Source organism: Elgaria multicarinata, chromosome 8 (assembly GCF_023053635.1).
Source record: "Elgaria multicarinata webbii isolate HBS135686 ecotype San Diego chromosome 8, rElgMul1.1.pri, whole genome shotgun sequence".
Lineage (NCBI taxonomy): Eukaryota > Metazoa > Chordata > Lepidosauria > Squamata > Anguidae > Elgaria > Elgaria multicarinata.
Window position 1 is genome coordinate 86082927 of NC_086178.1, and position 15482 is coordinate 86098408.

General features: G+C 41.3%; 1 protein-coding gene across 1 annotated transcript in view; it reads right to left on the reverse strand.

Annotated features, from left to right (window-relative positions):
* PTEN (phosphatase and tensin homolog) overlaps positions 1-9653 on the reverse strand; it is a 56922-nt gene extending 47269 nt beyond the window's left edge. Inside the window, exon 1 of the mRNA XM_063132926.1 lies at positions 9106-9653. Coding sequence (XP_062988996.1) covers positions 9106-9184 — 79 coding nt within the window. The 5' untranslated portion in view covers positions 9185-9653. The remainder of the gene's footprint in view (positions 1-9105) is intronic.
* Positions 9654-15482: the final 5829 nt, after the last annotated feature.

Consider the following 15482-nt stretch of genomic DNA (forward strand, 5'->3'; position numbering starts at 1 on the left):
ACAAAACTAATTTCCTTCCCAACTGTAATCCACTCATTGTAAACTGCTTTGAGATATTACATTAAGTTATACATAACTACTGTTTATAAATGAATAAACTAAGTTCAATGAGGTCTTCTTCTTCTTCTTCTTCTATTTATATCCCACCGTTTTTCCTCTTAAGGAACCCAACATAATAATCCTCCTCTCCTTTTTATCCTAACAATAACCCTGTGAGGTAGGTTAGGCTGAGAGTATGTGCCTGGCCTAAAGTCACCCAGTGGGTTTCCAGGGCCGATTGAGAACTAGAACCCGGATCTCCGGCCTCCCAGTCCAACTCTTTAGCCACTACACTGGCTTCCAGCTAAGTAGGTCTAGGATTGCAGCCTAACAGTACTATCCTATATAAGTTTACTTGGAAGTAAGACACACTGAGTTGAGACTTACACCCATATAGATGTGTGCACACGTATATTTTAGCCTAAGTTCTTACAGGTCAAATTTTCAGAATATTAGTGCATGTTCATAGACTCCCTACCTCTAAAAACTGTAAAAAAATAATAATCAGACTGCGCATAATTTAGATCTTGAAAACACTCACAGCTATATAGTGCTACATATACATTATATGCATAAAATCTCACCCATAAAGATGTTTTAATACTACCCGTTTAACTACTTATTTATTTTATTTATTTATTTATTACATTTTTATACCGCCCAATAGTGGAAGTTCTCTGGGTGGTTCACAAAAATTAAAACCATAATAAAACAACCAACAGTATAAAAACACAAATACAAAATACAGTATAAAAAGCACAACCAGGATAAAACCACGCAGCAGAAATTGATATAAGATTAAAATACAGAATTAGAACAGTAAAATTTCAATTTAAGTTAAAATTAAGTGTTAAAATACTGAGAGAATAAAAAGGTCTTCAGCTGGCGACTAAAGGAGTACAGTGTAGGCGCCAGGTGGACCTCTCTGGGGAGCTCATTCCACAGCCAGGGTGCCGCAGCGGAGAAAGCCCTCCTCCTAGTAGCCTAGTACTTAAGGGTTTCAAATTTGCTAACTACTGTATTACAGGAAGCACAAAGGACTCATCATTTTCATGAAATGGGGCAAAAAGGGACTTTTAAAACCAGAAAAGAAACCAGAAAATGTTATTGCAAAGCTGGCATTTATCTGCATTTTCCACAGCCTTCTTAAAGCTACTGAACTGTACCACTACAACATTTACCAAAGCAACATTATAAATTTACCGATGACAACTTCCTTTAGATACACAAAAAACTATACGCCAGGAAAAAATACATACCTTAAGCCAAACCTGAGAATGGTCTTCATTATTCATTTTCCACAATTATTTTCAGAGCGAGCATTACTTTCCATTAAAAGTATACAGTACTGCAAAGATACCTTTCTGCGTTAAAAGATGCATTTGAACACTAATATTTTAAAGGTATGTATGATGACATATTTTTCAAACTCAAAACATGGAATGCCCTCAAGATGTTCTATATATAATCTCTAGCTATAACAATGTCCTTTTCAATGACCTTTTATTTAACATTGTCCCTTACATTAACGTTTACTCTAAAGTAGCTCACCTTTTCAGGGACTAATGATCTACTTAAACAAGTATGTAGTGTTTCACAGAAGAACTATGTAATGCAAAGGCTGGGTCTACCCAACAACTTACCAAGATGACAGTCCTCACAGTTTTTCTATGACAGAAGCATACAATTCCAGTGCTATGCGGAACTGGTTATCCAGTTTTCACACCTAAAGTTCCAAAGGATCCAATGGGCATAGATGCTGGGCAGGAGGAATAACAGCTTTTACACACCAATATGTTTCAAGGGGTTGCACTCTGAGTACTTTTGTCTGAACCAAAGATAACTAATATAGCTTTTAGAAGCATTTTTTTAAAAATCCACAGCCTTATATTTACTAACAAAATACAGTGAAAATGAGAGCAAAGGAGCTGTACATTGCAGGGACACCATGCATTTGTTAGCTTTGTGCACTGATACATGGTATCCCTCTGCAGGAATCATGTTAGCAGGGACCAAGCTGCCAAGTTTCAGAAGAATTGATCTTGTTTTGCACTGACCAGTGTTGCCAAGCATGAAGCCCATTGGAAACCCATTCAACAGCCTTATGGAAAACTCAAATACCAGCTTTACAACAGGATTCTTTCTGACTTCTTTGACAAGAGAAATTATACAAACTTCATGAAAGTGCTGCATTCTTTCTGAGGAGAAACGTACCGCTTGAAAGCTGATCCAAGGAACCAACATCATATAACAGAAAGCTCAATTCTACAAGTGTGATTCTTATCTAGCCAAAACGGCAAGAGTTGTAGAAGTATAAAACTCTAAAAGGGGGGGGGGGCAATAAAGACTAAGAATGGTCAGTGGCCATAAAAGACTGGCTGGTTGCTTGTGGGGGCAGGGAGACAGAAAAATAGTGGGCAAATGAAATGGATTATCTTGGAACAGAGAACGGCTGGCATGCTCTGAACAGCAACACTCCACATTGCAACATTTTGTTGCAGGTCCCAGTTGTGTATCTTATATTACCAAAATGCCCACCATACAATATGTGGGAGTATATGCGGGAGGAAGCAAGAATACTGTTTCCTTCTAATCTCAGTTGCCTGTTTTCCATTTCTGTCACAGATACTATTTATCTTGTCTCTCAGAACAGAGATACTACACTCACAAAAGCCATTGTGATTGTAGCTAGTGGGAGAAGACCTGGCTTCAAATCGTATCCATGAAGCCCAGGGGGTGACAGTGGACAAGAGCCTTTCTCTTAACATAGCACCATAACATGGTGCTATTTTAAGTTGTATAAGATGTATGCCATCCTAAAATTCTTTTGAGGGAGGAATAAAAATGTAATAAAAATAAGTAAAGTGTTAGAATATTATGGAAGCTAGGCAATTGGCAACCATAATGACAAGACTGGCTGATATAAAGGGCTTTCAAGACCCACCAGTATAGTTAAGTATACATACAAAAATACCTATTTAGACTGCCCAAATTACAAATGCCTTAATATTCCTTCACCACAAAATGCAGGTCATTTCCATATCCAGTTACATTAAAAAACAAACAGATTTTGCTTTTCAGTTGATTTAGCATAAAACCACAATACCAACACTTTTGAGTGCAACCTCTGCTACTTATCACTGGCCTTATTTTAATGTTTAAAAGTGTAATGAATGCAACTGAAACTATCTTTTTAATAGTAATATTTTATGGACTTCCTGAAACAGCAACTACCATTTCAACTAGGCTGCATATTAAAAACAAAACATCCAATCCTGTTGAATAGCAGACCAAATATGGCCCAAAAGTTCCAATATTCAGTTTGTTGCGGAATAGCAGTACTACCATTTTGATTTTGCCTATTCCAGTAGGATGCAATTGGCTGACTCCATGCCAGCACTCACCCATGATTCAGAGACAGAAAATTAACTCAGAAAGCTAAGCAGAATCTGCCTTCTAGGCTGAAGTTTAATGGAATAAAGAGTCCTCAAAACATAGCAGAAAAAAGGAGGGGAGAAGAAGCCGTTTAAAGGGGGTGCATTAGGCAACAGAGTGGAGGAGGAATCAATTTTGCCAATGGTGTGTCTCACCATTTCACAGGTGAGACACACCATTGGCTATTAACCCAATATAAATCCTCCTATAAACTATTGGGTTGGCTGGCTGGATCCAGATTTGCTCCTGCACAAAGAAAAGAGCTCCTTCTGGTGCTGGAAGGAATCGGAACCAGTGAAGATTTTCTGCCAGAGGAGAGGGTGGATAGTGCTTTCCTCAGATCCCCCCTCACCCTGCAGTCCTCAGTGCCACCTCCCACTGTTCTAAACATCTGGAAAACTGTGGGAGGTAACACTGGGGTTGCAGGGGAAATCAGAGAACACTACCACTCTGCCCTCTTCCTCTAATGCAAGAACTCCACTGAGTGAAAGAAATCCAACCTATTATGTAGTGGGAGATGTATGAAGCTCACCACACTGCAGACAAACTGTTGATTTGTGACTCAACACAGCAGACAGTATGTATGGTTAATAATCTGAAATTTCTACAAATAAAACACCAATTATCCATCTTTGAAACACTTAATTGTGTGAACAATTATACTTCTGGCATGGTGCAACCTTCTGTTTTCTGCGCGTTAGGTACTATGCAGAATCCTATCAAGATCTTTTAAGACACTATTCTCAAGACACTTTCACATAATATTTGAAATTCACATTATTGATTTTTTTAATATTATTTTTAGTTTTACATATCATTTCTATTGACCTATTGTTTTATATCAAACACAACTGGTATCAAACGCAAATGAATTTTAGGTGCCAAATGTTCATTTTCAGTTTATCCCCTATATACATACCAAGGTAGGTAGGAAATGGGGATTTTTCAAGCAAGTTCACTGACAGGCGCTTATGAGTACCAATTTGACCTATGAATAACATGTACTTACATTAAGATCTAGAGGGGTTCCCAGATGTTGCTGAACTGCAACTGCCAGCATGGGCACTAATCAGGAATAATGGGAGCTATAGTCCAACAATATATGGGTGCCTCAGATTGGGAAAGGTTGACTAGATACAGCAATACAGGAATTAACTGCAATTAAAAAAATATTGCACTCAAAATGCAATTTCAGAGTATAAATCCTACACTTAATTGAAGCCTCTAATTAATCCTGCCTATTTTAGTATGTACTTCTGTTAGCATGTACGGAAGTGCATACTAACCTTCCCCCACCTACATGAGAACAGATACAAAAACTCAGTAAAAAATAAGCTTGTAATAATAAATTTACAAGCATCAAGATATAGCACATGCTTTGGACCCATACAGTCCCAAGTTCAATTCCTTGTATTTCCAGTTACAAAGGATCTGCAATAGCAGAGTTGACAAAGACTTCTGCTTGAAGCCTGAGAGAGGCACTGCTAGTCAGAGTAGACAATACTAGGTTAGGTGATTCCACATAAGTCAGCTTTCTACAGTTATAAAATACACAATTACAAATACATAATTATATTAAGGAAGACTCCAATCTCAATTTTTTTACACTCTTAATTTACAGGTTACTCACAATTCCAAAGGATCCTTTTTACTGAAATACAGACCAACTAGCTACTGCTTGTATTTCAGCTGCAACTGACCAAAAGAAGACCAAGAGCTATGACTTAACTGCATACATAAGCAATGCTTGTTAATTTTTAACTTCATGTTTAGTTTGCATAACTTTACAAATCTGCACTAACTGCAACTTTCAAATACAGAAACCAAGTAATTAACTGAAAGGGATACTATCTAAGCACTTGGGAGAACTGACTAAAACTTAAAGGAACTGAACTATACCATGAATCAGATACTTAATCTACCACCAATCTGTATGATCTCACACAGTCAATATCTATTTAACATTTGAATTACTAAAACAGCACAAGAAAATCTCTTTCCGGTACTTGTATTTGGAGCAAATATACACTTGCACTGTCATTCACACATTATGATCGAAATACTTTTCATCCAAAATAACACTTGCATTAGAAAAAGTTCTCAGATTAAAAATTCTACTTAAAATTAGGCTTGATTTTTTAGAGTTGATTTCTTAATCTGGTATTTGAACTGTGCAACAGATATTACTTTGATAGCCTAACAACGTCACTTCCTCTCCAAAAAGAAGTTTGGATTGTATTCAATGGTGTCGTTCTGCTAGAGGAAAAGGCACCATGGGGGGATGAGCTTGTAGAATGTTAGATGTAGTCCTATATGCAGGACTACAGAAGAACTTACGGTAATATATAAGTTTATATCTAGGAAATCAAGACTTCCTAGTATTACTTTTAAGTCAGTTTTTGTTAAGTTGGGGCAACTGAATTTATATAAAGTCTAAATTAGTTATTAAATTTACTGGAAGCAATGGAACAGGATTTACAATGCAACTCTAAGCACGTTTACTCATAAGCAAATCTCACTGGGTTTAATAACTCACTCCCTAGCACGTATGACTGCAATTGGCTTTAACTAAGTTCCCTTGATTGTATCCACTTGTCTTGCATATATTAACACACACATTGTATCATTTCTTGTTTCATGGTCCCATGAAATTAAGTAGAAAGTACAATGTTCACCAAATGGAAAAAGGGAACCATTCCCAGGCTACATTTGAGAAAATACCCATAGCTAGAATCCACAGGTAACTAATTTTAGAAGAGTAATTCTAAAATAAGTTTGTACAAGGAACAATACATAAAAATACATAAAGAATTTATTGTATAATATTTGTTTGCACCCACTGCCAATTAAGTAGGTTAGGTCTGCTTATGATTTAATCCAAAATTTTAAATCCATAGGATTACTGATGCACAAACCATTTGGATTATTTTTGCTAGTCAAAATTATTTTTGATTATTTTTGCTAGGTATGTTTATTCGGACATAAACTCAATAGAATATGCGGTGCAATCCCATGCAAGTTTACTTGGAAATAAGTCACACTGTGTTCTATGGAATTCACTATCAGGAAAATGTACACAGAACGGTAGCCTCACTCTTTACTAACTACAGCCTAAGAGACACAACCACATGTTAGACTTCTAATATGAAGAGATTTCACCGTTTAAAAATGGTTGGACAGTTTTTCAATATAGATTATATTATATTTTAAAATTCATTTTGTATTTTGTGATCGTAAACCACTATGAGGACATTTGTTAGTTGGGTGGTATATAAATCACAGGACCAAATCTAATGGGGTACTTTGTTGATTCCCTTCCACCACCAGCAGGTATCCCAGATTCTGTTGCGCAAGTGGGAAGCCACTGCTTAAGCAAAGGGAAATTTAGCGCTTCCTGAAGCCCCCAAGCTAGCATTTCCGAAAGGATACAGGTCAGCAGAGCTCCTTATGTGAGCTTCACTGACCTGACTCCTTCCAGAAATGAGTGTTTCCACTTGTTTCGGGTCCCTCCGGAAGTGCTAAATCAATGTTGCACAAGTGGTGGGGGATGCTTGCACAACAGAATTGGCGGGGCATAAGAGAATGTAAATACCTCGTTGGAGTCTGCCAAATAAATACAGTGGTTATGGCTTTACTGTTTCAAAAGCACATATTTAACCTTTCAATTAACTATGCAATAGCTTCACACACAGTCTTAAACTGCAAATTAAAACAGCTGACTTGCAATACATAATTAGAATAGGAATGAACTTTTACACAAAGTAGGGACAAAGCAGTTATCATTTTTAAAAGACTAGTATTGATTTTTAAAATTCTAAACCGGATAATAGTAAGGTATTGTGAATTTTCTTGCTCAAATAACAAAAATCTTACCATATAAGAGCACCTCTATCATTCATATATTTCAGATCATTGTTATCACAGAAATAGTTCATTTTATCACGTTTATTCATAGTGAATTCCTCATACTGATCTTAACAGTGCAAATCTATGCATACATCTGAAACTAAGACCACTGAACACAGATCAACTTCTGCAAAAACATGCATACAAATTGCACTGTATCTATAGTAATCTAATAGTTCAAATTAAATTATATTTTTGTTTAATAAGTTATTGTTTCTAAAATGCTATGCTCCTGTAACAAAATGCAAATAGACCCCCCCACACACACACACAACTGGAGTAGCTAACCTTCAAAAGATGGCAGAAGATACACAAAAGGGATAAGTTGTTTGGCATGCAGTTCTCAATACTTGAGGGTCCAACCAGTGACATACATAATCCCAGTATTTTAAAACTACAACCTAGAATCACATATTTCATTAGTATTTTAACCTAACTTACTTAGCACTGCTATACTGAAAAGGCAACCCACTTTCAGTTCAACACAAATTACTGGACACAAGTTGTTAACTTCCCAAATCTGGTTGCTGTGGTTTGAATTATCAGTCTTAATCAAATATTACACTGATATAGTGAGTAATCTTGTCATCCCTACTATATATGTAAAATGATGCTGCTATCAGCTGACACAAAAAACCTATATTGGCCACACACCCTGCAGTGAATCTATATAACTGAGAGCTAAACTAAATTCTTCTGTAATCACCAAAACATACTGTCAAACTCAAAATTTACAACTATGGGTTATTAATTCCTATATCTTTGATGGCATAAGCTTTGTATTTAAACCACATTATCTACTTAGAATTCCACTTACTTTCTTAACAGGAAAAACTTACTGAAATAAAGTATTTTTAAAAAAATCTTATTTGAAGGTTATTATGCACTTAATTTGGTAGGGCATAAACCCCCACATAAAATGCCTTTCAAAGACTATCATACAGTAGTTTAATTTCAAATGAACATTAATGTTACTCTTTGCAGTCATCATTTGCTGCATATAAAACACTCAATGATCTAGATGGCATTATAATTTGTAAGCAATTAATAACTGAGCTGTATTTTGTTTTAAACTAAGTAACATAAAACACAAAACCTATTAAGTACCTATGGCCAAATCCCCATTATCTACAGCCAGGAAGTGAGCACTATGTAAGTTGACCTCAAGTGTGCATTTACTATATTACAATAAGGAACATTTTCCAGAAGACAAAGGCATTGTGAAGTACCCAGATCTTTTTCAATATAACTGATAAAATCTTAATACACACAATTGCCATCGTAAACATCACCAAACCATTTAATACAAAGAGCTACTGAAAGAAATATACTAGATAATCGCTTGCAGAATTCTGATGCAACAGCTGTACGTGCACTACTGATTTCCACTTGAATTTCATCTCTACCTTTCAGTGCCAGGCCTAGGCCTGAGCCTGCCAGATTCTCGTTTCTGCAAATCGGAGGGGAGGGAGAAGTGAGAAATCACAACAGTTTTTTTCAATCAGAACATGGTACCTAACGAGGGGGGTGGAAGGGGGGAGAAAGAAAAGGGACACGGACACCCAGGTCTCCCTCTCACCAGATGAAGGGGGGAAAGAAGCTAAGACATAAGGATTCACCTCCCCCAGCCAACCTAAAAAAAAGAGAGAGAGAGAGAGAGAGAGAGAGAAGGAAAAAGAAAGAGACATCCCCGGCCCAATCAGGCCTGCACAAGATTTGGGATACAGGTCAGGTCTAAATCGAAGCCATCCTCCTGGTATCGCCTTTTGTTCCTGCTGACGATCTCTTTGATGATGGCGGTCATGTCTGGGAGCCGGGAGCCGCTCAGGAACAGCGCGGACAGGCACGGCGGCGGCTGCAGGGCGCAGATGGCTCTAAGCCTGGGCGAAGGCTGTTCCTCTCCGCGCCGCCGATGAGGAGGGCGACGGCGGCGACTACTCACAAGACGGCTGCTGGAGCGCGATGCTGCTCCTTCTTCTGGCGCTGGGAGAACAGCACCGTGTGCAGGGCCTGCTGCTGATCGCTGCGGCGGCAATTCCGGCGAAGGCCCCGCAGCGGCAGAAGGGGCCTGGTCAGAAGGCGGTGGCAAGGAAGGTCCTTCTGCTGCTGCAGCTCCCGCCACTGGCGTGGCTCCCTTCTGCTCCTGCAGGGACAACTTTGAGCGCGGCGGCGGCGGCGGCGGCGGCGGCTGGGAAGAAATCGAGCCCCGGGTTTCCTCAGCGCTGCCGCTGTCGGGCGAGGAGAAAGAGGAACCGCCGCCGCCGCCGCCGCCGCCGCCTTCGAGGCGGTCTCTCTCGCTCGAGCGGCGGCGCTCCAGTAGAAACGGTGACAGCAGCTCCGCGGCCGCGGCGGGGCCTCCCCCCCCGCCGCGCTCCGCACCCCTCGCGAAGCGGGGGCCGGGCGGGCGGGCGGGCAGGTTGGTCGGCTTCGGTTCGGCGAAAGGCGGCCGACTTGAAAGTTTCGCCTCGGCGTTTCGCCTCTCGCGCTCGATCCTCTCCGGGAAAGGAAAAGGGGGAAGAAAAAGAGGCGTCTGGGCCTGAGGAGAAAGCGCCTCGCACGCAAGTGGGGGGGGGGAGGAGAGAGAGAGACTCTCAGGTCCTGAGGGGCGCGCGGGGCTGAAAGCTGCCCCGTGTCATTTCTTTCTCTCTCCCTTTCTCGTTCTCCGTCGTTCGTTACTCCCTCAGTCAACCCAGCTCACCGCGCGCTCCCTCCCTCCCTCCCTCCCCTTCTCACGGCCGGCCGGCCGGCCAGCCCCCCTCAGCGTCAGTTCGTTCCTTCGTTGCCCGTTGGGCTGTGGCTCCGAGCCCCAGCGCCAACCGCCTCAGCTTCAAACTGCCATCATGGCTGCAGCTTCCGAGAGCGAGCGAGGGGAGAACGAGGGAAGGGAAGGGGGGAGGGGAGAACGAGGGAACAGCACCGAAAGAGGGAGAGAGGAGGGGGGGAGGAAAAGTCAGGGCTCTGACACCACTCCTCGCTAGCTCCCTCCGCCGCCGCCGCTTACGAAAAAACGAGTCCTCCACCGCCACATCACCGCCTCCTCAGCCACAGCTCCAGCCGACGCGCTGCGTGCTTTGGCAGCGGCCCCCACCCTTCTTCGTTAAAGCCCTGAACAAGAAGCGGCTGATTCTTCTGGCATGGAAGAGACAATCCAAGACTGGCTATCAAAGGGGAAAGAGGGGGTGAATGCGCGCGCACGTTCTGAGTGGCGGAAGGATACAATAGGCGATTGCCTCATCGCAATGACGGGCTAATTCCCTAAGGAGTCACGTGACGAGCGCTTGGCGGGGCGGGTGGATTGGAGAACTTCCCGCTTCCCGGTCTCCCTAACCACCACCCTCCTGCAGCGAGGGGAAGTTTTTAGTGGCCAGGCTCTGTACCTGCGAGGGGGGGGGGGGGCGGCGGCGGCGGCGGCGGCTTATGAAAGGTACAGGAACTGGCTACTACCATCTTGCTAATGAAACTCTGGGCCTTGCAGTTGGAGCCATTTGCAAATATGGTTGCCAACTGACCGAGTTACAAGGCCTGGCCTGATCCTGTGCTTTTTGCAGCAGCTTCATCTCCAGAAATCTGCAGGTGCGACTTTGTAACGGCACAGAGATGAGCGATATCACATGATAACGTCTGCAGAGCTTTTTAAAAAAAATTAAGTTGATAACCTTAATAACGATTTGGGTCTGCGGGGCGGGGGGTTGTCCCGATTTTTGCGGTCTTAGTAGAAGGCAAATTATTAGAAACTAACGATTGTGAGGGGGTGGGCAAAATAGATGGCTGCAAAGCCCTTTCCGCCTTGGCGCTTACTGTTTAGGAGGAAGGGCGATAAAGTGCATAAGTGGGCGTTGGATGTCTGCAGTGTGGTTGCATTGCACGGAAGCTGCACAGCCCCTGGCATCCTGTGCGGTGTTGGATCTTAAAAAGAATAGAAGCCGCGTTCTTTCTCTCTCCACCGTAGACACCTGTAAACTTGAAAGGGAAGGGCTGTCGTCCGGGGCTTTGTGTGCCTGACTGCTGATGTCATTCGGTGCTCCAGGACTGACAGCAAAGCCGTCCTGGCCAGCGATTGGCTGCAGCTAAGGAGAAATTGGGAGAGGCGGGGGGGGGAGAGAGGCAAAGGTAGGTCCTATCCCAGGGAAGTGGAAGATGTAGCTTCGAAACGCGCTGGCCCCCAGGTGGCTGCAACACAACCCAAGTCATGAGCAGCCGCCGCCACCCATCCTCCCCCACTCCCTAGCTCCCGTTGAAGCGTCGCATTCAGCGGCAAGAATGGCAGGGAACGGATGCAGCTGCCGCTGGGGCTGCTGCGCCACCTATTGCCTCGGAAGAGGAAACCACAGTTAAATTAGCCCCCCGCGCGCGCGCACATACACACACATATTTAAAAAACCCTTCTCAAAATTCTCAGGGCCAGTGAGCCCCACCCATCCTTAAGCTGCGTGTCCAAAAGACAAGGGCTTGGCGTTAAAGAGGACAGTGGTTGAAAACCTCCAAAACCAAATGGCAGTGGAAGAAAGGCAGAACGAAGCAACGCTCATGTGCTTTCCCAGTCTGGTAAAGCTGTTCTCCATTCATGAGGTCTAGAAAAATCAATTAAAAATAATCAAAACCGAGTTTGATTCCATTATTCTTCTATCAGATTGTACATTACAAAGTATGTAGGAGTAAGGTTGCCAATTGACTATTAAAAACGCACTAGCTTGGCCTGCTCTTGTGTCTTTTACAGCAGCTTGATCCCTTGCTGTGCTGTGCATCAGTTGCAATGTCCCCCTCCCCCAGGTCTCTCTCTCTCTCTCTCTCTGTGTGTGTGTGTGTGTGTGTGTGTGTGTGTGTGTATGTATGTATGTATGTATATATATATATATATATATATATATATATATATATATATATATATATATATATATTCAGTTGATGGTCCTGTGCCATTTCCTTTTGTGAGGACAGATGGAAAGAGTTCATTAGCTTCTCTGCAGTGTGCCTGTCTTAAGTGGTTGTCTCATGCCTTGATGCTCTGATGGCTTGACTGGTTCTCTGGCAATTTTCCTGCCTCAAGTAAATTGTTACACATTTCTCTTTAAAATGTAGGAATGTGTGTGCTCTTGGACTTCACTTGTTTAATGTTGTTATGCCATCCCTCACAAAACCACCCAATTTTTAAAAAAAATTTCCTGAATTTAAAAAAGTGGTTTGGTGCAGGTGCCTCTAAAAGCTCACAGAAAACGACAGAAAGCATGCACTATCTTTCGCTTCAAATTCTATTTCTTTTTATTACACCTCACTTTATAATGTAATGATACTGTGATTTTTCTCCTTTCTCAAAAAAAAAAAAAAAGATGAACTGTAATTTTATACTATAACGATGGTTGCTGCTTTCCCACAGCTATCCTGTTGTTAAATCACCTCCATTTGGGGTTAATAGCCCTGTCACTTCTAAATACAAGCTCCATCAGAACATGGGAGTTGTACGTTTCTACAAAGGTGACATGGCTAACTGAACAAAATTAGTAAAATGTCAGGGCCAAACTAAGCTGTACTTAGTAATCTGTTTGTTTGTTTTAAATACCACCAAACTCAGGCCTGAGAGGTTGTGGGGGGTGTGTGCCAATTGGAGCTTTTTTCCTAAGTCTACTTGCTGTCTTCCTATCTCTTACTGGAATTGTGGTTGCGGAAGGAAAGGTTAAATGTCACAACGAAAATACTATTAATATTATTATGAACATGGCACAAGTAGTTGTTAAAAGTAGCTCCAGTCCTATTGAAACTACTGGTTAGCTCCAGGATGGAGATGGTGAACACTGCACTAGTGTCCCCTCTCAGTCCATAGTGCAAGCAAAACACCACAGGTAATAAGAAATTGCTTACACAACCCTTCCCTAACCTGATGTAGTCCAAAACATCTGGATGACAACTCCCAGCATTCCTGATCATTTTGGTTACGGTTACTGGGAATTGAAGTCCAAAATGTCTGAAGGGCACCAGGTTAGGGAAGGGTGGCTTAGACAATAGCGTGAGTTCTCTCTTAGGCTAGCTTTATTGGATTTAAAAGTAGAGTTATGGGAATATTTTTCCGAAGAAGCCCATGAACTTAGGCTCTTGAGAGTGGCACAAAGATGCATAATGCCTACAATAATAGATTCAGAGCTTCATCCCACGTACCTGCTTCCCTCTGATTATCCCTGTAGCACTAAGCTTTCGCAGTTGTTTTTGTTTTTGCTACCGGGCAACAGCGATCCTTTGCATACCAGGAAGTGAGTTTAAGGGGGGAAATGTAAAAAATCAATGGATGACCCAATTCAATTCAAATTTGGTATGCTTAAAGCTCTCCCTAATATCTATTACTGTGCCAATTTTGGTGTCTTTATCTTTAAAGCTTACTCAGATGTAAGTATTTCTTTAAAATCCTGCTCCTGCGCCCCAGCGGCGGCTCGGAATATACACTCAAAAAGTAGGGGCTAAATAGGTGAATCTTTTTGCTTTATTGCACAATTAAGGCAGGATGCATGGGAGTACTTCATAATCAAAGCAGATTATAAGGTGGAAATCTTCTGAGTCCTTTGCATGCAATTTGCAGTGATTGCATAGTATAACACTGGTGTGATAAAGCTCTCATAGAGAATAGATCCAACTATTTCTGTGACTCCGAGCAGATTGTTAAATTGCTGTGACACAGACATAAAGGGATGGAGGAGTCTTTATCACTGCATTTTAGAAATGTTTTTAGGCCCACATACATTTGGTTTTTGTAAGGCAACTTGGCTGTCCCTAGAGATGCCTCAGTGTGGTTTAGTTTCCATTGTTCTCCTACATCCTCTCTACCTCCAGAAGTTTCTTGTAAGAATACTGCAATTGTGTATTCATTGAACTCATTTGTACCTGCTTTTAATTAAGAATTCTTTTGCATTTTCAAGGTTATTTCCTATACAGCAGACGCTAGAGACACATCCAGTACATGCCTTGGATTGTGCAAGAGTGCAAAATAGTGAATAAGACGGGGAAATTCCTCAGTATGTTAACCATTATTGTTACTATTTTGTTAGCTGTCCTGGGAAAACAAATTTATGTTGAAGGGATAGAATATAAATTATGTAAATATATGTATATATAAAACCAGAAAGAATACAGAGATGAGGTGATAGGGAAAACACTAACACAACATTCTCTGTGCAGATGTCAAAGTTGCTGTGTTCCATCCACAACATTCTGTCGGCAAACATTTCTGAAGTGGGGAAAACCTTCAGAAGCAGTACAAGACTGCATTTTGACATGACAGTGCAGTCGAGGGAGGTCTGATGCATCATCTTTATCTCCAAGGAGCACAGGCCCACAATAAAAAGAATCCAGTCCAGTTTAGTTACGTCAATTTGTTTCAGAGGAAGAGAGACTGCACTCCTAGACCAAAGCTAAAGTTCACAGGTGCCTTTCTAATGATCGTATATGATTGCTGCAAAGGAGGAAGATTTTTGAAGATTAAGGATAGATTCTTTATCTGTAGCCCTTCTGCTGCTGACTCAATAGAGCTGAGGTTTTTTCACCATTTGCCAACTTTAGTATATTAAATGAGGCTCTATAATTAAACACCCTCCTAGAACTTTTAAAGTTTTTAAAAGTAACCCTGTCCCAACCCTGAAACATGAGACCTAGTGTAAATGTTTGTCATATAGGTCAATTTGTCTTTTTCCTCTTTTTTCCACTTTTTCCATTAAAAGAAACTATGCCTAAACAAAAAAAGATGGAAATAGTATGGATTGTACAACCCAGCTGAAAGTCAATCTTCAAAATCTCCAATGAATATTCCTGAGCTTTAACTGATAGTTAAAAAAAGAGAGAGTGGGGAATATCAACAAAGAAAATACTCCAGTGACCTATAATGAGCTATGCAACTTCTCACTCCTAATTTCCCATTTGAAATATGCCTTAGTACCCCCAAGATATAGCTTTCTTAGTTTTTTGTCTCAGTTTAAACATAAAATCATCCAGTGACTCAACATGTGCTGAACTTTACCTGTATAACCATGAAATAAAGGAGCAAATATTAAATGACATACAGCACAACAATTTACTACAAACAGTCCCACTTTGTGTGTGTGTGTGTGGTAAATTAACTTTGC